General features: G+C 48.6%; 2 protein-coding genes across 2 annotated transcripts in view; both read left to right on the forward strand.

Moving 5' to 3' along the window:
- LOC114507421 (GTPase IMAP family member 8) overlaps nucleotides 1-24,044 on the forward strand; it is a 772,814-nt gene that overhangs the window by 155,809 nt on the left and 592,961 nt on the right.
- The window catches only part of LOC114507465 (GTPase IMAP family member 4-like), a 658,105-nt gene continuing 655,258 nt past the window's right edge, over nucleotides 21,198-24,044 (forward strand). Inside the window, exons 1-2 of the mRNA XM_036011025.1 lie at nucleotides 21,198-21,260; nucleotides 23,453-23,524. Of these exons, the coding sequence (XP_035866918.1) occupies nucleotides 23,467-23,524 (58 nt within the window). The 5' untranslated portion in view covers nucleotides 21,198-21,260; nucleotides 23,453-23,466. The remainder of the gene's footprint in view (nucleotides 21,261-23,452; nucleotides 23,525-24,044) is intronic.

Genomic DNA, 24,044 nt, shown 5'->3' on the forward strand with positions numbered 1-24,044 from the left:
ACTGAGGTATAGGGGTTCCCCACATATTTTGCATGTTAATCCCGGATCAGATACATGACTGGCAAATGTTTTCTGCCGTTCTGTAGATTGCCTTTTCATTGTGTGGGTGGCTTCCTTTGCTCTGCAGAAGCTTATTAATTTGATGTTGTCCCACTTACTTATTTTTGCTTCTGTTTCCTTGCTTTTCGGGTCAGATCCAAACAATGATGACCAAGACTGATGTCAAGGAGCTTACACCCTTTGTTTTCTCTTAGGAGGTTTATAGTTTCAGGTTGTATGTTGAGATCTTAATCCATCGGAGTTGATTTTTGTGTATTGTGTTGCAGGATCAGGCCTCTCTGTCTTATTCCTGATCTTCCGGGAGAGCTTTCCCTCCATCATCACTGAGTAGGTACCAGCTGTGGGATCTTTATAGATGCCTTTTAGTGGGTTGTGAAAGTTTCTCTCTCTTCCTAGATAGTTCAGTGTTTTTATTTGGAAAGTGTGCTCAGTTTTGTCAAGTGCTTTTCTAAATCTAGAAAGATTATCATGCATTTTTCTTCTCCATTCTGTTGGAATGGTTTACTACACTGACTGATTTCTGGATGTGAACCCGGTTTTGCATTCTTGGGATAGATCCTACTTGGTCACGGTTTATGTGCCCTTTTACATATTGCTGGATTCTTTTTGGTATTTTGTGAAGGATTTTTCCATCCACAATCATAGGAGATATGTTGTCTGTAGTTATACATCATCAGGGAAGCCATCTGGGCCTGGGTTTTTCTTGGTAGGTAATATTTTTTATTAGTAATTTAATCTTTTTATGTATTACAGGTCTATTTAGTTGTTCTATTTTTCCTTGATTCAATTTTGGTAGATGATGAATTTTTCCATTTCATCTGTGCTAATTTTGGGGCATAAAATTGTTTATGGTATTTCTTTATAATTGTTTTATTTTGATAAACTCAGTAATAATATCCCCCGTTTTATTCTTGATTTAGTAATTCTCTATATGTTTTTAGTCTAGCTGAAGATCTGTCAATTTGTTGATATTTCCAAAGGACCTAGCTTTGGTTCTGCTGGTTTTCTGTAGTGTTTTTCTATTCTCCAGTCCATTAGTTTCCATGCTACTCTTTACTATATTGTTCTTGTGACTGTTTTAGGTATAGACTGCTGCCTCAATCACTCTTTAATGTGGAATAGTAGGTTATTGGTTTGAGATCATTGTTCTCTATTCAGTGTAGCTACATGTGAATTTCCATCTACAAATTTTCCTCTGAGTGTTGTTTTAGCTTCCCCTCATAGGGTTTGCTATGTTGCTCGAGGCCTGGTGCAGAGGATAGCAGCCTCTGGTCTCTCACCTCGCCCCTCCCAGCAGGGACCCTCCATCCTACCTGGGAGCTGGAGCGTGGGCAGCCGGGGTCCCCTCGTTCGTAGCCTGTTGGGCCTGGACTGGAGCCTGTGAGCTATGAGTAGAGCAGCAGAGAGCTGCTGGCTGCACTCACTGGACTCGTCCTGCAGCTCAGATTGGGAGGGGTGAAAAATTCTGCTCCCGTTGGTGAGGGACCGAGATCTACAGGAACTCAGGAGAGAGAGGCCCCGTCTACTCGGCCACATCTCCCCAGAATGGGGTTTCCCTCCTTCGGTGCTGAAGGTGCGCTGGGGAGGGGGGAGGGAAGTCATGGCTCAGGTCCCACATGGACTTCCACTCCTCTAACTAAGGTTCAGTAGATTTTTAAAAACTAAGAAATTTTCATTAACTGTGTAGATTTAGGGCAACTTGTAGAGACTTTAACTGAAAAGTTCCCCAGCTGTGGTTGTCCCACCAGTAAGGAGTCTGCAGGGTGCCTCAGGTGCCGTCTGGCAGAGGAAGCCCCGGCAGTGGTTTCAAACTAAACGTGGCACCAAGCAGGCTCCCTCCCCGTCCCTCCTGCTGAGTGCAGGGATTTGGTGTCTCTTGCCTTCCCCTTCTAGTCGTGCTGTCATGGCATTGACGTGGCATTCATTGAATGAAATATTGTGAATCGGAAAACTTGGGGACAGCTGCCATTGTCCCCCAGATGGCCATCCTCATCTGGATCTCTTGGTTTTCCACCTGCTGCAGACGTTGGACCTGCAGAGGATCAGAGACATGCTGGTGTCTCCTTGTGTTTCCACAGAGTCCTCTGTGGTTGTGCATAGCTTGGACACCAGTCCTCTGTTCTGAGTTCCAAGGTATACTGCTTCATGACCATCAACACTAGAAAACTGTGAGGCTGCTAAGCTGCTCACTCACCAGTCAGCTCTGAGAGCTTCATTGTTGGAGGCTGAATGTCAGCAACATCCAGGACCACCTGCTGGAACGTGGGGCAGAGGGCACGCTGTGGGGCTTCCGTCAGAATCCAAGGGCTCGGAGTTGTGCCTGTTCCGCATGAGAACCTGGTGTGGGTGGGAGACTCCCGGGAAAACTCCTGTGCCCTGTCCTCAGGGGGCTGCAGCCTGGGAGGCTCTGGGTGGGTCACAAGCACAGGTCAGTGTGGTGTCCACAGGGAGGGCTCTTCTTGGCCCAGCCTGTCTCCTCTCACCCCTGTGAACACACCACAGCAAATACAAGTATAGGGCATGAGCTCTGTCACTGAGCCTCTCTCCCCTGTGCTGTGAGCACAACTCGAAGTGACAAGTCAAACAGCATCAGGAGGATGTGAGGCAGGAAAGGGCTGCAGCTGAACAAGTGAATTCACAAGAAACCACCTTGTAGCTCGTTTCTTTGAAAATGAAGGGATTATGAGAAAAAACAAAACTTTTTCTGTTGTGTATGCTGAGGTATACATTAAAAGTGTCTCTTTATTCCTTGTTACAGTTGTATTTATAGCGTTTGTCATTAGTAATAAAGCACTTTATAACATCCATTTCACTCAGGCCATGTAGCTCAGTTGTTTAGAGCATCAGCCTTACGTGCAAAGGTTGTGGGTTCGACCGGATGTCAGGGTGCACACAAGTCACCCAGTGAATGCTTGGATACGTGGAGCAACAAATGGATGTTTATTTTTTCTAACCCTTTCTCTCAAATTAATAAATAAAAATTTAGAAGTATAACATGTGTTTATGGTAGTATTGAACTAAAGCAATGAAAGATGTCATAATACACTGAAAGAAACAATCTCAGATAATGTCAGAAATTGTGGAAACCACTGAAAATCCCTGGAAGAGGGCTAGTGCATGATGCTACCAGATGGATCGGGCCGCCTCTGAATTCTCCCCTGGTGCCTGTTCTAAGCAGCCTCTCCCTCTGCCCCTGGTATCACAGGATGGCGAAGATTCAGGGCAGGTGCTCGAAGACGTGTGGGTTCTGGTGGGAGGGGATGGACTAGCTTTGGCTGGTGAGAGCGGAAGGGGCCTGAGGCTGGGTGAGAGTGGCAGGAACCAGGGGAAGCCCACCTGCATCCCTGCATCTTGCTTTCTTGGCAGCTGGTGCCAGGTGGTAAATGGACAGTGACTGACACCTGTCACTGTAACTGTTCTCTTCTTCTGATGACCCTGAGGACCCCAAGCATGGGAGAACAGGGCCCCTTGTAATGTTTCTCCCTCACACCAGAGCCCTGAGGCCAAGAGTCCCAGGATGGGTCCATCCACTGTGGGATCACTGGAGGACCCTGTTTGTTGTCTCAGGTTTATCACTACAACCAACCCAATATCTGAGAAGAAGTGAGGGTGTGGCCACCAGGGCTCAGGATTCCTACCCCTGGGAGGGTCTGGGCCCTTGTCCTCATGGGGCAGGGAGCAGACACTGTCATGTGATGTCACTCCCTGGGAGGCAATGGGACTTAGTGATCTGACACCCCCTGTCTTCCATCTGTAAAGACACCTGGGCTCAGAGGGGAGTGGCTGTGCCCAAAGCCTCAGATCCTGAGAGTGGCTGGTCAGAGCCACTCACCTCTCCTGACTGCAGTTCACGGGTTAATGGCAGATACCTGTGCTCATGTGCTCATAGGACAGGTGGCTCTGAAGCCCAGGGAACAAAGCAGTGTCACTGGGGTAAGGGAAGGGGACACGTGGTCAGACACTTTAGTCATCCTGTGCTGTGACCCTAGGCTTTTGTCTTCTGGGTGTTTCAATGCATGAAAACTCCTGTTGTCTTGTTTTGTAAGGGATAGTGCCCTCCTCTATGTTTTAGATAAAACTCTTTATTGACCTATAAAATTAAGCTTATTGGGGTGACATTGTTTGATAACATTGTATAGATTTCCAGTGTACGATTCTCTGACACATCATCTGTGTGTTGCACTGTGTGCCTGTTGCCCACAGTCAGCTCCCCTTCTGTCACCACACACTTGACCCCCTTTACCTTCCTCTCCTTCCCCAGATGAGCACTCCGCTGTGGTCCATGTCTGTGGGATTTGGTCCGACTCCTTCCAGCTGGTGGGCCTGGAGCTGCTGTCACCCAGAGCGGGTCTCAGGACCTGCTGAGCCCACAGCAGCTTGGCTGGTGGCCCATCCGCGTAAGAGTTCAAGAACCACTCAGTTACTCTGTGTCTCTCAAAACAAAAGGTTTTGGTTTTGTTTTCATGTTGTGCAATCTGAGGACAACCAGTGACCTTCCTCTTTAGGGGCCTGAGGTCAGAAAGGGAAACAGTAAAGAGGAAGTGGTGGGAGAAGCTTGGGCAGTAAGCACAGGGTCAGGCAGAGTTCAGGGTCTTTCTGAGAAAGTCAGCAGATCTTTGTCCCCAGGCCTCCAGGTCCTCCTGGTCCAGGTGTTCAGGTGTCACTGGGAGGGACACCCTCGAGTCACTGTGTACTCACACAGAGAAGGGGTCCCTGGTTGTACCGAGGACGGAACAGGAGGAGGCAGGAGAGACAGGGAGGAAGGTGTTCTATGAGATTCGGAGGGCGGCTGAAACACTGTCCCACACACTGTGTCTGGAAAGCTGCAGAAACTTCTGGCCCACAGGCCTAGGAGCACTGAATGAAAATGTCGGCCAAGTCCTGCTCGCTCTGAAGGCTCCTCAGAGGGTCCTTCCTGTCTGGTGTCCAGCTTCTCAGGGCAGCTGGCAGTCCTTGGAGGTCCTTGGCTGGAGGCTGCAAGGATCGGACCTCTTGCCTTCTGCACTTGGCAAGGAGAAACCAGGCTGCAGCCCCACACTGAGCTCGGACACCCCTCAGCTGAATGCTCCAGTCCATCGTTTACAAGTTCTTCCTTCACCCAGTAGCAGACATGACTCCCTGAGTCTCCCCAACTCTGGAACACCACCCGCTTTCCCCCTGGGATTCAATGACAGGGACCTCACTTTGATCTGAGATCTGGTATTTAACATTCAAACGCCCAGCACAGTCCCTGCAAGGCAACCTCTCCCTTTGCTCCCATGTGCTTCTGCATTCTCCCGGCGCCCGTCCATCCCCAAGTCCACAGCCACAGCCACAGGGCAAGTACTGTTTTTACACCAGTGCCCACTTCCTGGTTCTGACCCCCACCCAATGAAGGAAATACCCCATTTTATTTATTTTGTTTTTATCCCTGCCCCATTTATTGAGTGTATTGGCAGTGACCTTGGGAAACACAATGATGCAGGTATCAGGTGTATAATTTCACAACTCACCATCTGTACGCTGTATTGTGTGTTCATGACCCACATTTGGTGTCCCCCCACCACCATTTAACCCCCTGTGCTCTCCTCCACCACCCCCGACCTCCCCTGGGCAATCACTACACTGTTGTCTGTGTTCATGAGTTTTTCCTTTCTTTTTCCTTGAATCCCTCCACCCAAACCCCCACCCAGCTTTCCCATGACCTCCCACCACTGTCAGTGTGCTCTCTAGTAAGTACCTCATTTTCTCATCAGCAGTGTGAGCTGCAGAGAGGTTCACTTACCCACCCCTGTGAAAGCCCTGCCCGATCCCCAGAGCCTGTGAATGTCACCTCATTGCTAAAGGGTCTTTGCAGATGAGGTTCATTCATGGTGGGGTGATGGGGAGATTGTTCCAGGCTCTCTGAGTGGGACCCACATGGAACCACAAAGGCCCTGACAGGAGGAGCAGGACTGATCTAAGGAGGAAGAAGCCAGTGTGATGACGGCAGCCCAGACTGCAGTGATGCTGGTCACAAGTCAAGGAATTCTGGCAAGCTTCTAGAAGCGGGAGAGGTGAGAGGGATTGTCCCCCTGGAACCTCCAGAGAGATCAGTCCTGATGACACCTTCATTTTGTCTCTGTGAGACTAATTGAGGCTCCTGCCCTCCAAGGCTGTAAGAATAAATTTGTTTTCTCCTAGGCCACTGGGTTGCTGGTACTTTGTGATGCAGCAACAGGGCACCTACACACCAAGGCTGACTGTTCATTCATGGAGGAGTCAGGACAGTGTGAGGGACTGGTCCTTTCACCTCCTGTTGTTATTTCTGCTGATGCTGTAGTAGGTTTGAGCTTTGAATTCATCTAGATCATAGCAGCGGAAAATGTCCTGAGCTCCACAAGGCAGTCCATGATAAAATGTGAAGAAATTTTTTTCATAGCTCAGCCTTTGAAAAATTTTTATACAACCACTTGTGTGTGCATATGATATAAAGAATTAACAGAAAAAGAATAAAGGGAATTGAACAAAAGGAAGTGTGGCTTTCTCTAAGATTCATGTCCTTGCTCTGACAGTGTGGAAGGAGCAACATCCGGGGAGTGCAGTGGGAGGAGCAGCTTCAGGAGTTACAGGTGGGAACCAGCAGCAGTGGGACAGGCAGCCCACCTCAGAGCTGGAAGTGGACAGGAGCCCCTTCATGAAGAAGAGTCTGACCACATGAACAATCAGGAGAGAGGTGAGACGACGCTCCTTCTATCACAGTCTCCTAGAGGGGGATACCCCCCATGTCGGGGTCAGGGTGGGGCTGCCGAGTTTAAGGGCTCCTCTGAGACCAATGGCCTCAAGGCTGTTCCCATCCAAGACCCGTGTCCCATCCCTGCAGCATCTGTGGATTCTCTCAACCTCTTCCCTCTTCCCATTGGGGAACTGAACTGTGCACCCGAGCGTCATGCCGGCAGAAGCAAGGAGCTCACCAAGAAAACATGCAAGGTAGCTTCTGGCAGGACAGGGTTCACTCAAGGACTGTGGAGAGTGACCTGAGACTGGGCCATGGGGGGACAGGTTGAGCAGGAGATGAGGTCCTGGCTGTGCTGCTGAGTCCCACCCGTGCAGCAGGGTCAGGGTCAGCCCCCTGGGGAGTGACCTGTGGGGCTGCTCAGGGCTCTGTGCTGAGAGGGGCCCCTCACGTGGGTCAGGGCTCTGTCAATGGCATCTCGAAATCTTCTGATATTTAAACAGTGGGCTTGGCATTTGCTGTGTGTGAGCCATACCCTGTGAATTCCAAAGCTGGTCCTGCTGTGTGGCACTATTGGAACCAGGAAATGGTTACCTGGCCCTTCACAGTGACCCAAGTCATTAGCACCAATAATTGGTCCAATGCTCTGGACCCATGACATGTCATGAACATCCTCATTTCCAAATCTTGCTGCTTCTCTGCATTGGCACCCACCCTATTGTCCCTTACTTCCTGCCACATTTGGTCCTCTTAGTACCTACCTATAAGCTTAAGAACTGACTGATCAAATCTCTCAATCTAATGAACCACAATATGTAATAAAAATCAGTAATTTAATGGTGATGCAGCAAATGACTGGAACATCGTGTCCACCATGAGAGCTTTGACAGCCCGCCTCTCACTGGAAACTGGTTCCAGAGCCTGTGGAATCCATCTGTTGGGTGGATCTCAGACAGGTGCCTCCTTCTGGTCCTGGGGTGGGGGAGGCAGAAAGGGTGGGAGGGGAATTGCATCTGCTCCCTGGGAGCATCTTCACCTGTCAGACCCTGGGGCACATTCAAGCTGGCAAGGACCAATGAAAAAAGCCAGAGGGACTGTGTGGTCAGAGACTTTTCTCCCAAACTCCCTCGTCTCTTTCCCCATGGCTCCCAGTGATGTAGACCCCTTCAGCTCTGCACCTGAGTCTGTAGTTTCTGAATGAGGAACTGAGACCCTCCTGAAAGACTGGACTCAAGGCCCACATCACACAATCAGCACCAGCACCCAAGGACACCCCAAGTCACTTGCCCGACTTCCTCCTTCCAGAATCACCCTTAGGTCACCTGATCCTTAGCAAAGATGACCAGACGCTGTACTGAGCTTTCTGGGTAACACCTGGGTCATTTAATAAGTGCCTTTGGGATCCACCATCATCGAAAATCCTGAACGTAGCTTTGGAAATTCTGGTGTGGGAGTGGGCACATTGACCCAAATTTGGAATTTGGCAAAACTGCAGCACCACCAAATTATGGGACACTGTTTCTGTCTCTTTAAAGAAAAACAGGTCCTCTGCTGGCCCCACCCAACCTCAGCTTCCTGCCTCAGCACTTTCACCGGTGTGAACTCTCTCCTCACAGTTAAAGCACAAGCAGCAGCTGAAAGAGCTCCGTTGGAGAAGACCCGGGAACTCCTCAGCGGGTTGAAGGGAGGGTGAGCCTGGCTGAGACCCAGCTGAGCCACAGGGCTGGGAGGGCAGTGGGGCCAGGGCAGGTGCAGGGGTGGTTCTGGTCTGAGGAGGCACCAGGCATTGTGCCAGCCGAACAGTGGGACAAGCGGGCTGTCAGAAGGTAGTGGTGGGGGGCAGGGAGGAGAGTAAGGGGCTGTGTTATTGGCACAATGCTCTGTGTGTCATATCGGCAGGACACGTGTGTGTTGACAGGGGTGCCTTCATGCGTTTGCTGGTGTGATGGACCCTGGTGCTGCTGCTGAGCCTTCCTCCTCCCTTGATGGGAAACTCATGTCCCCAGGGCAGGTGGTCAGAGCTGCCAGCCATGTAGAGACCAGGATGTCCAAGTGCCTCTGTCCACTGCCAAGATCAGGATCCCAGGCCATGTGGTGACCCTGCAGGGATGGCCCTCATCCCTGGTGGCAGAGGAATCTAGGACGCAGGGTCCATCACTCAGCAGGGAGAAGCTGGAGCCCCACCGTGTGACATGGGTGGTGAGGAGAATCCCGGGGGAGTGCAGGTCAGCTGCTCTTCTCGTTCCAGCGTCCGTGTGAATTTCTGTCTAAGGAGAGGCTTGGTCAGGTTCAGGATGGACTGATTTTGGTGGGAACACTTCACAGGTGCAGCAGTGAACTCCTGTCATAAGGCACATGACAGCTGGTCGTCAGTCTGTCTGTGACATTAACTGACACTAATGGCTGCCTTAGTCTCATTAAGGGTCACAAGTGATGACACTCAAATGCTGTCATCCCTTCCTCCTGTATTGGGGGGAATAATCCTGTGAAAAGAATGTTACCCTCAAGCTCTCTCTCATCTCCACGAGGAGCAGGTGTGTGAGAGACACAGATGGACACCTGACTCTTCCCCTTTGTGTGTCGACGTGCAGAGCAGGGAGATGCTTTCCAGCAGATGCCCGAGGGAGCTATGGGCTGCGTTTAAGAAGGCATTGCTATGACCCCATGGGTTTCAACATATCTGATGCCTTTCCATTCACTGGAATTATTATCGGTGCTCATACTGTCCCATCTGGGTCTCATCAGGATTCTGCTGCAGTGGCCCTCAGTCCTGTGATGAGATGCTAGTGAGTGGTGAGCACACCCGGGCTCTCTGGTGGACAAGAGTGTGTTGGCCCCTTGCACAGGTGTCCGGCCCGGCCCTGGAATCAGTGCTTTCTCCTCAGAGCCCTGACCTGTGGCGGGAAATGGCCTCTGAAGGCCAGAGCTGGGCGCTGAGGGGGCCCACTGTCACTGGGTCATTCCTGTCTCTGTGCCTTTCCAATGGGCTTCACACTACATGCACACACACACAACCAAAGTGAGGATTTGTGAAACAGTTGGAGATATTTTTTCAGGTTTTTGGATTTTTTGTTGTTGTTGTATAGACACATCACATTGGAGATGGACAATGAAATGACTACATTTCCAAGTCTCTTGGACCAGCTCCTTTTGGGGTTCATCCACCTCACAAAATACAATAGAATTTATCTGTCTCATTTGCTTTTGATTTTAGTATTTAAAATATAATTTTTGGTGTGTAAGTAGGTAAACTCCCTACCTGGTTTCAAGATCAAACCTATGAAATCTACGTGCACCCAGGACACCCGACTTCGAGCCCCTGTCCCTGTCCCCCTGACCCTGTCTCTCCCATCCCCACACAAGGAACTTCTGTGTCGGTTTAGTTTTCAGATTATCCTGCTGTTGCCTTTTCATGTATGTGAATAGTGTACCTGTTATAGTTTAGAGATGATGTTCACACCCCCCTTACTGGAGAGACGGTAGGTGAATTCCACATTACTTCCTTCCCCTGGTGGTAGACACCCTGGCGGTCTCCCCGCTCTGGTGCAGGGAGACACTTCTCAGTCCTTTTCACCTCTGGTGCAGGGAGACACTTCTCAGTCCTTTTCACAGCCGGCCAGTCCTCCCTGGTGTGAACACACTTTTTTACTTGCCAGTTGTCCACTGGTGGCCAGATGATAGGTTTTTGGTCTTTTGCTGTTAGGAGTAATGATGCAAATGATTGTGCATGATTTTTGCTGATTTTTGTTATTGTAGTTCTGGAATAAAATCTGAAATTGGGGATTGGTAACAGAAGAAAAGATGCATGTGGACTTTGCACAGTATTGCTGGTTTCTCCTCCTTGGGGTTGGCTGTGTTTCCCTGCTCCCCAGCCGTGCAGGGGAGGACCTGCTGCCCCCACCCCCTCCGGCTGACTCTCAGCACAGTCTGCAGTTCTGCCAGACCTGGAGGGGACAAACAGGCATCTCACCTCAGAAATAGAGGTGTGATTTAAAATTATTTTATTTAGTTATATTATTTTTGTGTTTTGATTTATTTTTCTCTATTATGAGTATATGTTACTGTCTTTTGATACATTCAAAACACATTTAACTGTGTCCTCTGAATGTTTACTTCTGTCTTTTGATCCATTTTCTATCAAGTTGTTGGTTATTTGTTTCTGTAGCTTTTTTAAAAATGTATTTTATTGATTATGCTATTACAGTTGACCCAATACCCCCCTTCATTTGCCTCCACCCTGCATACCCTCTCCCACCCACATTCCCCCCCTTTAGTTCATGTCCATGTGTCATAAGTTCTGTAGGTTGTATACTTCCCATACTATTCTTACCCTTCCCCTATCTATTTTCTACCTACCATCTATGCTATTTATTTTCTGTACCTTTCCCCCTCTCTCCTCCTCCCACTCCCCTGTTGCTAACCCTCCATGTGATCTCCATTCCTGTGGTTCTGCTCCTGTTCTAGTTGTTTGCTTAGTTTCTTTTGGTTTTGTTTTAGGTGTGGTTGTTAATAATTGTGAGTTTGCTGTCCTTTTACTATACATGTTTTTTTTTTTATCTTCTCTTTCTTAGATAAGTCCCTTTAACATTTCATAAAATAAGGGCTTGGTGATGATGAACTCTTTTAACTTGACCTTATCTGAGAAGCACTTTATCTGTCCTTCCATTCTAAATTAAAGTTTTGCTGTATAGCGCAATCTTGGATGTAGGTCCTTGCCTTTCATAACTTGGAATACTTCTTTCCAGCCCTATCTTGCCTGTAAGGTCTCTTCTGAGAAATCAGCTGACAGTCTGATGGGAACTCCTTTGTAGGTTACTGCCCCCTTATCTCTTGCTGCTTCTAGGATTCTCTCCTTCATTGTTACCTTGGCTAATGTAATTATGATGTGCCTTGGTGTGTTCCTCCTTGGGTCCAACTTCTTTGGGACTCTCTGAGCTTCCTGGACTTCCTGGAAGTCTATTTCCTTTGCCAGAATGGGGAAGTTCTCCTTTATTATTTGTTCAAATATGCTTTCCACTTGTTGCTCTTCCTGTTCTCTTTCTGATACCCCTGTAATTGGAATGTTGGAATGTTTAAAGGTGTCCTGGAGGTTCCTAAGCCTCTCCTCATTTTTTGAAGCCTTATTTCTTTTTTTTTTTTCTGATTGTATGTTTTTTTCTTCCTTCTGGTCCACTCCTTTGATGTGAGACCCACCTTTCATTCCATCACCATTGGTTCTGTGTGCATTTTCCTTCATTTTACTTAGTGTAGCCATATGTGTTCATCTAATTTGCAACCAAAATCAACCAATTCTGTGAGCATCCTGATCACCAGTGCTTTGAACTATGCATCTGATAGGTTGGCTATTTCTCGGTCACTTAAAAGTACTGTGTGAGGCTCTCATTTGTTCTTCTGTTTGAGTTATCTTTTTTTTTTCCTTTGGTCTGGTTGAGCCTGTTATGTATGAGGGAAGAGCCTTAGGTGTTTCTTAGGCGGGTACCCCAGTTGCTGGGTTGTGACGCTGTATGGGGGGCGGGGTCTGAGAGGGAACACTGGTGCTTGCTCCACTCTCTTTCGGACCTCAGTCCCTTCCGCCGCTTCCCCCAAGCCAACTGGGCCCCTCTAGTGCCAGTTCCTCTGTGGGTGGGCTTGTGCACCCCATGAGACTTTCCAACAACCTTTCCTGTGAGGCTGGGAGTCTCTTTGTGTGCCTCAACTCCCATAGGTGTTTTTCAATCAGTGCCCCAAGGCTCCATTTCCTAGTGCTGGGATCCTGAGTTGCCCACAGTGCCTTGCTTCACAATTGCCTGCCTTGCTGGGTCTGCTGGTTGCCACCCCTTGGCTGGGGTCTGTCAGCTGCAGCTTGCTATACCCAGGGTCCGCCCACTGCGGTCCTGCATGCCCTGATGCCTTACATGCCTGGTCCCAAAGCTCTCTGCTCTCTGTGCCACTACCTGTGCCCAGCTGCCCGACTCCGCCCCTCCTACCGGTCTGGATGAATGGGTCTGTTTTAACTCCTTGGTTGTCTGACTTCCATAGAGTTCAATTTTCTGTCAGTTGTGGTTGTTATTCTGTTTCTAAATTGTTGTTCCTATCTTGGTTGTGTGAGGAGGCACAGTGTGTCTACCTATGCCTGCCATCTTGGCTGGAAGTCCTGTTTCTGTAGCTTTTAATTTTGTTTTTGTAGTAGGGAAATTCACCCCCTTGATGAAGATTGGAAAATGTTTTTTTCTCTAGTCTGACATTTTTGCTTTAATTTGTCTGTGGTGTTTCTTGTGCTCACATTATCCGTGAGAGTTTTATGTAATCAAACTTAATAGTCCTTCTCCTTACTCTGTGTCAAAATTTAGAAATATTTGCCCTACCCCCAGGTTACAAAGGATTTGCAGAGGCTTTTTGTGTTATTTCTATGGGTTAGTTTTCTATTTAAACCTGGGAGGTGTTTGAACTCTGAATGGCATGAGGCAGTGTAGGCAGTTTTCTCCTTTTCTATATGGTTTCACAGTCACCCCCACGTTGCTTTATTCATCCACCTTTCTCCTCAGTGATGTGAGATGCAGCCTTATTGACTCTATGGTAACATTTAATTAACTGTATTATAAATGAATTTTGTATGATTAATTTGGTCTGTTTCTGAATATTCTATTTCAGTTTCCCTGTTCCCTCTGTTCGTGCACTGCCACGCCCTCTTCCAACCATGTTTTTTGACAAGGTCTGAACATGGAAAGAGGGCATTCAAGGAATCCATCTTCCTGGAAGAGAGCGTGGCATACAAAGGGGGGCGGTAATTTTTCCGGGGATTGCTTTTAATAATTTCCCTGCTAATATTAATCATGGTCTTACTTTGTACCCTGATTCCCATAAGAACAGAACATGAGAAGAAAGAGGCTCGAAAAGAGTCAATGATTGATTTTGAGGGAAATTCTGAAGGGACAACTAGTTCTCCCTAGACTATTGAATCATGCCCAGATTGTTTTAAATCAAGTGTTTATAAACCTGAGTAAGAAATTATCCCCAATTGTTCCCATAAAAGAATTCATAAATCAATTACAATAGGTTGAATTGTTGGCGGACTTTCCCATGCCTGTTCCTTACCCATAGATACAAAGAGTCTTTCTAGAAAACAAGAAAAAAACTATATAGACCCTTACCCACAGCCCAGGGATACCCCTGGGTAGCATATTAGATTATTGGCAAATTATGGTATCCCCCAAAAGGAGCTAATGGTCTCCAGAGGGTTCCAGATCTCCCATTGCCTTATAAAGGAGCATATAATGAAGGTGACATTAGAATGGTCAATTAGGATGAAGTTCAAGTGTTTTATAATAGTCTAAATTTCATGGAAAGCCTAGCTCGAAGCAGACCTCCCTGGTGTTTATTAACTAAGAAATAAAAAGAGTTTATTGTAGCTGAATTTCCTGTTTATCTCTCCTTACCTGTTTGTTTTGGAGATTAAAAGGTGGTGGGATTGTTAAATATCTGTATCTCAGGTTTATTGATTAGCATAATTCCAATGAAGTTGTATAAAATAATTTCCTGACCAGAGAATAAAATCCCCTCTAATGAAATAGCCCCTGAGTGTCTAAAAGTTGTTGGAGTAACAGTCCCGCCTTTACCTTGAATAGGAATATATATCAAATAGAATTAGACAGGCAAAGAAATAAGAAAAGCTGGTTAACCATTATAAATTAAGCACGTAGAAACAGTTACCAGGGAGTTAGAGTCCATGGTACATAGAGAAATATTTTAGACAGAAAAGATAAATAGGTAAGTTAGACATCACAAAGGCCTTATAATAAATGTCCTATAACCTCTGTTCAATTTACCGTGTCCTTTTGCCCCATGACAAATTCTGAGAATTTTAATAAACAATAAGACATTCAAACTCTGTACGTACAGCTATTTCTAATTGTCTGATTTATGGCTCTCATGGTTATAATAATCTTTGTTTAATATAACTGAATCTATGGGAATTTTTGTATTTTTCCTGGTTACCTTTGTATTAATTTTTTTCTGCTTTACCTAATTGCAAATGTCAATCACTGCTAAAAATGAAAGTATAAAAACCTGCTTGTACTTGCAATAAACGGAACAGAGCATCACTGTCCTCTGAGGCGTGTTGTCGTCTGTCTCCCATCGCCAATGCCTTACCCACCTTTCAGGAAACCCTGGACCTAGCTGCGGCTGGACTGCGGCAGTGCACCAACCCCATGAGGCTGTAATGACAGAAATGCGTGTTTGACTCCTGGTAGAGCTGGTCCTCTCCCCTTATTCTTTTTCTCGTGGGTGCTGAATTATTTTCTTTTTTTGTCCAAATGAACTTTATAATCCATTATCCTAACTTTAGAGGAGTACCTATTAGTTGCAATTTCATGATATGCCTTAAACATGAGTCAGTGTTGAATTGAGACAATTGTTTTTTGCATCTAGTTAGTTTCTTCTTTATCTATTAATGGAATGCCTTGAAATAACCAATTTTATCATATTGAATTATCCTAGCTTTTCTGAAATAAGTCATATTTAAACATGGAGTATCACTGTTTTTAGTGTCCAATAAGTTTTTTAGGATTTTTATATGAATATTTCCAAATGAGACACATCTGTAGCTTTATTTATTGGTGAAATCTTGGTTAGCCTTTAGGATCAATATTATACTTGATTCCCAGAAAGGACTGAAACTTTCCCTTCTTTTGTGTGTGGTCAGGGACAGCTCAGGGAGCGGTGAGAGAGCAGAGCTGTAAGGTGCAGGTGCACTCCCCTGGGAGGGGCCTGGCCCTGGTGCTCTTCTGTGGGAAAACTCTGTTGTTTCTTCCCCAGTAGTTGACCTGTGCCATCTCTCTGTTGGTATTGGGATCGATATGAATAATAGACTAGTACAAAGTCTCATGGAGCAAACTAGGGCTGGGAATGGTCCCCATTTACCTAAGCTGACCCCCCCCATCCCCTTCCCCTCCTCAGGATCTTGCAGGAAACTGCACCCAGAGCCTCTTGAACCAGCGTGGCCGGCCTTCAGGACAACACTCTGCAGATCGTTCTGGTGGGAAGAACTGGATGTGGGAAAAGTGCAACAGCAAACAACATCCTTGGGAAAAGACCATTTGATTCTAGAATTGTTCTGGAGTCTGTTACCAAGAGCTGTCAGAAAGACGAGAGAGCTCGGGAGGGGAGGAAGCTTCTGGTTGTGGACACCCCAGGGCTCTTTGACACCAAGGAGACACTGAAGACCACCTGTGAGGAAATCGCTAAGTGTGTTCTCTACTCCAGCCCTGGGCCTCACACCATCATCCTTGGTGTACGGCTGGACCACTTCACACAGGAGGAGCACAACATAGTGGAATTGATCAAGGCCATCTTTGGGAAGCCGGCCATGAAGCACATGATGGTCTTGTTCACTCACAAAGATGAATTACAAGGTCAGGAGCTCAGTTCGTTTATAGCAAAGTCAGACAAGTGCCTAAAAACTATCATCACAGAGTGTCAGTACTAGTACTGAGCTTTCAACAACAGAAGTGCAGACAAGGCTGAGAAGGAAGATCAAGTGCAGGAGCTGGTGGAGCTGATCAACATAATGGTACAGGACAGTGGAGGGGCTCACTTTTCTGATCCCATCTACAAGTACACAGAGAAAACATGGAAACGTGTGGAAGAGGCACTGAAAAAAAACCTCTGCTGCTTATTCACAAAAGAAAAAACTACTAGAAGAGAAATGTGCTAAGAATGTAATATCAAAGCAAGTCATAGAGACACAAATGAAAGTCCTAAATGAACAACATGTTCAACAAATTGAAAATGCCAAGAAAGAAGCTGAAAAAGACATATTTGCAGCTGTTGTCAATTGGATTCAGCATGTGCTTTCAAATGTGTGGCTGAAGTTTTGGAAAAAATGTAAATTCATTTTTTATTTTTTGTTAATTTACTATGATTTGTCAATGTGATAGATTGTGTTTTCCAAAGATGGCTATAACGATATCCACTGCCCCAGCTCTGCTTCTTGGACTCTGCGCTGTTGCTCCTTCTGTTGGATGATGGGGACTGTGTCCCCACCTTGGAATTTCATGGACTCTGTGACTGCTTTGATGAATAGTGGCTGGTCAGACTTCTGAAGTTAGACAGGGACAGTGCTGCCTTCCTCTCTGCGGTACCCACCCTCAGAAGGTGGCCCCCGTGCTGTGAGGAAGCCCACGTTGCCCATCGAGAGGCCCCAGGAAGAGGACTGGAATCCTGGCCCCGTCCCCTGCCTGCTCTTCCATCTGACAGTGAGACCACCTGCCAGCCGTGCAGGTGTGGGCACAGGGCAGTGGGCTCTCCAGCTGCCAGCAGACCTGCCTCAGGGGAAGCTGCAGACGGCAAAGATGGGCTACCCCCACCACATCCCACTCAGTTTGTAGATTCAAGAGAAAAATTAATGATGCTGTTTCAAACCACTAAGCTTTGGGCTGGTCTGTTGTGCAGTGACAGCTCCCCAGAGCATCCTCCCAGCTCGTTCCCCACCCGCACAGTGCCAACGCAGGTAAGGAGTGACTGAATGGGCACAATCAGGCCAGAACACGTTGTGCAGAGTTCAAAAACTGAATTTAGGAAAATCCAATGAAAAGCCTGTGTGTGCCACATGTCAGCCCCTCTGGTGGTGCTCGTTTTCTCCATCCATGTGTATGAGCCCAAGAGCAGTGGAGAGCAGGCCTCTCTAGCAAGATGGTTCTGTGGTCCACGGAGGTCCTAAAAATCCTCATATTGTTTTTCTCTGTGTTCCTGTTAAGGGACCATCCTATCATGAAATGTCCCTGACTGTAACTTTAAAATACATTCTGTGCCAACTATTTTTCCTTTCTCTCTGCAGTTCCACACTCTGCCCCCCTCACCCCAGCTCTGTGCCCCAGGAGTCTGACCTACATGGGCCACATTGTTACTGATCTCAGGGATTGTGCCACTCGGGGTGTTCTGTTCAAGGACGAGACTCGGTGGCCCTCACACGTGTGGCTCAGTTGGTTGGTCATCTTCTCACAAGTTTGGCTCCTGGTCAGGGCACAGGACTGGATTTTGGGATCTGTCCCTGGTGGGGTTGTGTGTGAGAGGCCACGGATGGAAGTGCTTCTCTCACTTTGATGTTTTTCTCCCTTTGTTCCCCCCACCTTCCCCTCTCTAAAAATAAATAAGTAAAATCATAAAACATTGAGAAGTGGCTGCCACAAGGTGGTTTTATTTACTTGTAGCAAGTGAAGGAGACGGGGGTTTCACATCCTAAGTTCACTCTTTGGGATGGAGGTGGAGCCAGTGCTTGTGTGTGCTCACTGGTCAGGGCCACGTCGGCTTCCTCTTTGCAGTTGGCTGCACTTACCTGGGGGGGCTCCTGCCAAGCACGTCCTGCTTACAGCTGGTCTGCAGACACCGCGCTGCTGTGAACATGTGGCGAGAACAGCGCTGAGTGAGAGGGGCCCCGACCTGAGGCCCCTGTCCTGTCTGTCCATGTCAATGGTATCCCTGGGTCTCTGAGTCTTGCTGGGCTCCTGCCAGTGGGAAGTCTGAGCAGGAGGCCTCCTTGGGGTAGAAAAGTGAGGCTGGGGTATTTGTTCTCCTCCCTCTCTCCCTGCAAGGTCATCTCTGACCTGCTGTAACCTGAAACAGAAGGTCACACCTCCTGTACTGAACCCCCATTCTTGATTCCAGCTCTCCTTCACCCCCTTAGGGGTCATTTCCTCACTGCTAAGAGCAGTGTCCCTTGTCACTTGCACACCCTGTATCCACCACCTGTAGGAAACCCTTGCACTTGACTCTCCCCCAAGTACCTCATTAGAGGGATTGTTCAATCCTAGCAATACCCACAGTCGGTTCTCTTTCAGACACACGCAGCTCTTTATTATTGTATCTAGAAAAATTCCCTCCAGTGCTTTCTGACACCAGAAACACTTCTCCTGGCAGCTGACATCTCTGTCATTATCCAAGGAGGAAACTTTGTGTTCATACCTGGTGAGTATGCTGATGTATCACATCTGCTGAATCTCGTGAGGATACAAGTCAATGCCCTGAGAGATCCGACCCCCCAGCGCAGGGGACGTGCTAAGTCAATATTTCGGGTCATGGGGTTCTGGGTGTAATGTTTTCCCTGATTTTGGGGACAGTTGTCCTCGCCTGTGTTTTCTCTCTCACGGGACTGCAGTGTTGCTGGGGCATCTGAGAGAGCAGCCACCAAACGAGCCACCTCCAAGCTCATGAAGCCCCTTGCTGCCCTCTCGGGGCCCACTGAAGAAGAAGGGGGGCATGTGAAGTTATAAGGGTGCTCAGCAAGGGTGGAGTATGGGTGACGGATGGGACAAGGGTGTCAGTCTGGGCACGTCTTCCTAAACGCTAAATCGTTGCACTGTGTTTAGCAGAGGAGCTGAAACGGATGATCTCAACCTGAAACAGGACTGATGGGTGAGCTGCTGCAAAGAGGGGCTCAGCCTGGAACTGCCAGGACGATGTGTGTGGGCGGGGGTGGAGCCTCCCCTGGGAGAGGCAGAGCTTCGGAAATCAAAGTCCCCTGTGTCCCCCACTGTCTCACGTGAAAGGAGACCTGTTTCTTCCACCAAGGCTGGTGTCCCTTTGGCTCCCACACTAGGAGCAGTGAACCCCCTGTGTTCTGTTACTCTGGGGAGGTCATAGGGAGGACTTGACCTCCAGTTGACCTGAAAGCTGGACCCAGCTCCCCATCCCCCCAAACCCCAGCCTGTCCTTGTCCTCAGAATGTGTGTTCAGCTCACACTGTCACTACCCAGGAGCTGCCTCAGGGGCTCGGCCTTGAGAGAATGACATGTTGTTGAGACCCCCTGTGTGGTGCACGTGACTGAGCCCAGATGAGGGGTCTATATACACTCTTCAGACCTGGCAGGTGCACCACACATTTGTCTTGGAGACCAATCAAGACCAGCCTTGTAAGTAAGCTCCTGTGCATTCAACTGCCAGCTCCCCATCTGCGGAGGTCTGCTGCTGTCCGGGGTGTCTCCCGGCTCCATATGAGGGGTGGTGTCACCTTATTCTGGGGAGGTGAACTACCTACTTTAGCTTTGAAAAGAGCAGTCTCCTCTACTGTTATAAACAAATACAAAACACAGAGTGCCGGAAGCAACTATTCTCAGGTTTTTTCTTCCTGTTAAAAAGCATGTTGATTTTCCAAAACTCTTCCTAAATTGGGATTTGGAATCAAGAAATGGCCATGCTGCAGAAAATCATCATCATCTCCCGCTCCGGATCTGAGCCCTCAGCTCTGAGTCCGGGTCTCTGCCCCTCACATGTTCACATCAGGAACACTGGGGAGCATGTCCCTGAACAGCACAGAAGTGGGTGGGGAGGTGGGGGGGAGGGTAGGGGTGGGCAGGGGTGACTGCCGGGCATGAGGAGCAGACTCAGGGTCTGGTTGTGGAGATGGGGTCCCTGGTGGAGACACATGGGAAGCTCAGGCTGCTGTCTGCTCCCACTACAGGCAGTAAGTTATGCATCAAAAATGTTTATTCCCATCATTTTCCAATTTAAATTGGGTCATTTGTCTTTTTATTAATGTCATGTAAGTGTTCTTTATACATTCTGTTCTTTTTCCTTTTAAACATTTTATGAATGTTTATGCTCTTACAATTGTGCTGAATTTTCCCCCTTTGCCCCACTCCACCCAGCACCCCCACTCCCACAGGCCATTCCCCCCACCATTGTTCATGTCCGTGGCTCATACGTACAAGTGCTGTGGCTGCTCCATTTCCTCTACTGCCCATGGCTGTTCTGTAAGGACCCATTTGTACCTCTCCATCCCCTCACCTCTTCACCCATTCCCCCACATTTGTCTTCAGGTGTTTGATTTCTTCCTTAATCTCATCGTTAACCCCTTTATTGTTTACTAGCCTGTTGTTATTCAGTCTCCATGTATTTGTGTGCTTTTCCTGTGGTTACTTCTTGTTCTTGATCTCTAGTTTCAAACTATGGCAGTCAGAGAAGACTTTTGTTATGATTGCAATGATCTTAAACTTATTAAGACTTGCTTTGTGTTCCAAACTGTGGGCTATCCAAGAAAACGTTCCTTGTGCTTTGGGAAAAACTGTGAGTTCTGTTGCTCCCAGGTGAGGCGCTCTGGACACATGCATTACATTCATGGGGGCCAGCGCATCCTGGAGGGCTGCTGTTTCCCTGTGGGATTTCTGTCTGCAAGACCCGTCGTTGATGCCAGTGGGCTGCAGTACCCCACCACGACTGCAGTGCTGTTCGTCTTTCCCTTCCTGTCAGTCCCTCTTTGCCTCACACACACCAGGGCTCCTGCACTGATGGCACAAACGCTCACACGGGTCACATCCTCCTGCCGGGCTGACCCTGTGGACAGCACGGGGCGGCCTTCTCTGTCTCCAGCACGGCGCTTGTGGTACAGCCTACTTTCTGTGCAGAGCCCTCTCCCATGAGTCAGTGTGGACAGCCCCTCCCCTCACCTCCTCTCTCCTCTTCCTGGTCCTCAGTGTCCTCACTTAGCTCAGCCCTCAAAGTCAGAAACCGGAGCAGGACGCAGATTTTGCAGGTAGAGGAACGTGGGTGATTGTGTATGTGTAGGGGGGAGAGGCAGGGAAATGTGGGGTGTGGAGCATCGGAGTCCCCTCCCCCGGGATCCCTGTTAAACCTCCCATCAGACTTGCTCTCAGTGCAGGTTTCTCCTTGCTTTCTGTGTCCTGTCTCTGCTGACTGACTTGGGGCTGTGACCTGCTGTAAAGGCTGAGCCCTGCACATTAGCCACTCTCACAGGTTTGCTGCTCAGAGTGTATTTGTACAAATAAATGATTCCTTTCATCTCCTACAGAATTTATAAGTACACCTGAAGCTTTCTGGGGTGGAGCTGGGTGAAGCGGGCAGATTGGGCTCTGAGGGCAGCTGGTGTGTGAGGGACGCAGGGAGGCGTCAGAAGCAGGGCTGCCACACCCAGGACCAACTGTGACTCTGTGGCCAAAGCTGATTTCTCAAAGTGCTGGGCTTCTCTTCTCAGTTTGCAAGTAGGGTTTTCTACTCCCGCACTCTAAGGGATGAAGACATAAGTCTTCTTTCCAAAGGACCGTCTGTCTTTCTAACTGTGTTTCAGGTGTGTATTTGAAGGCTCCTATCAGAGGAGCCTGCCCTTCCCAACTCCCATTGTCAGTCTGTCCCAGGCAAAGTCCCCTCCACTCCCAGTTCTTCTAACAGCAAAGTCCCCTCCACCCCCAGCTCTTCTAACTGCAAAGTCCCCTCTACTCCCAGCTCTTCTGACAGCAAAGTCCCCTCCACTCCCAGCTCTTGTAACTGCAAAGTCCCCTCCACCCCCAGCTCTTCTAACTGCAAAGTCCCCTCCACCCCCAGCTCTTCTGACAGCAAAGTCCCCTCCACCCCCAGCTCTTCTAACTGCAAAGTCCCCTCCACTCCCAGCTCTTCTGACAGCAAAGTCCCCTCCACTCCCTGTTCTGCTAACAGCAAAGTCCCTTCCACTCCCAGCTCTTCTAACAGCAAAGTCCCCTCCACTCCCAGCTCTTCTGACAGCAAAGTCCCCTCCACTCCCAGCTCTTCTGACAGCAAAGTCCCCTCCACTCCCTGTTCTTCTAGCAGCTCTCCCCACTGCCAAACGTGTGTAGGCAGCGAGGAGATGAAATATTCACAATGTAACACCGTGCTTCTGTGACAGTGAGCATTGATGGATGAGGAAGGGCAACCTTTTTCTCAGATGTAGGCTGGACATCAAGGAAGCAACAATGAGGGACTTTTGATCAATGCTTTTATTTAACAATATGTGTTGTGAAGAACTCTGTGTCCAGTAATGTGTTTGTCCCAGTCACAAGGGAATACAAGACTGGACACTGCCCTGGAGGGTCCACTGTCATGAAGCTCACAGCTGACCAGGGCAGAGTAGAGAGAGCAGATGCAGAACTCCCGGCTGAGATCTCTGCTCCATGGGGACCCCTGGGAGCGCTGGGAGAGCCAGTGGCGAGGGGACCTCAGTGCAGCTGTCCTGTGGGTGGTGACGGTGTTAGGGGAAGGCATGTCAGAGAAAAATAAGCAAAGTTTAGTTTTAAAAACTGATTGTAGAGGTGAAGCAGGACTGAGGATGAGAGGGTTGGTTAGGGGCTATGACAGGGAAACCGATCCCAGTGGCCTGTCTTCATCTGTGGTGGGAGCAGGGACACTTCTGCACATTTTGGTGGTCAAGTCCATGGGATAGATCAAAAAAACTGAGGAGAGACTCGCTGTAGATGACCCCATAACACCGGAAGATCCCTGGCTGAAGCCTGAGGCCATCCCCTGGAGGAGGGGGAGGGGAACAGGATCATCCCTGTGACCTGAAGGCATGCTGGCTGGAGAGCATGGAGGTCAAGGGTTTCCTGTGGCCAGTTCTGTGTGAGATGCCCATGAACTCGCCCAGTGGAGAGGCTGAGTGGGATAAGAAAGATCAGAGCTCTGCAGAGGGTCTAAGCTACAGGTAAAGTTCAAATGGCACTCACAACAAATAATTACTGAGGGGATGGGGGAAGGGAAATAAGAAGTGAGGCTGAGGAGGCACCTGAATCCTGTATGTTTGCGCAGAGGAAGAGCAGGAAGCAAAAAGGACACTGACCAGGGCAGTGGAGCAGAAGTGCTGGGAAGGAGGGGAAATCAAGTAGCCAGTCTAGGGGAAGCAGGGGCTGCTGGCTGCAGGAGGTTCAGTTTGCAGTTACTCCCCATTTCCCTGAAATGAGTTGTGTTTCTTACCCACAGGAACTCACCCGACAATGGCAGCTCCATTGCACAGCTCGAGTTCCAGCATCAGCGAACCTGGGACCAGCCATGGTGAGAGGGGGTTCGGGCTCCGGCTCCCCAGGCCAGGCTGAAGGAGGGGACCTGGTGGGGGCTCTGCTGTCCTGTCTGCCAGTCCCCAACTGAGCAAGACCCAAATGCCCCAACCCCATTTCTCATTTTGTCTTCATCGACTCTGCTCTTTCTTTTACTTTGACTTGCCACCCTGGCCCCTCCTGACCTAGCCTCACCACTCAGAGGAAGAGAGGTTACAGTGTCCTGAGTGATTCAGGCTTGATGAGGGTTCTTGTCTCCTACTCCCTACATGTGCACATCAGGAGGACCTGCTGTAGCCTCTCTGGGTGTTTCTGTGCCCCTTTCTTCAGCTCCTGAGAGGGTGGGAAGGAGGAATGTGAGAGTAAAGATTTTATTCAAGTCCCTGTGGTCCCTGCTCCAGGTGGCCTCACTGTAACCAACAAATTCCCAGACTGGCTCAGTCCATTTTTCACACAAACACCCTTTTACTCTCTTATCCATAGAAAGTAACTACATCAGTTGAACTGGTGCTGGTTTG

Source organism: Phyllostomus discolor, chromosome 10 (genome assembly GCF_004126475.2).
Source record: "Phyllostomus discolor isolate MPI-MPIP mPhyDis1 chromosome 10, mPhyDis1.pri.v3, whole genome shotgun sequence".
NCBI classification, from domain to species: domain Eukaryota; kingdom Metazoa; phylum Chordata; class Mammalia; order Chiroptera; family Phyllostomidae; genus Phyllostomus; species Phyllostomus discolor.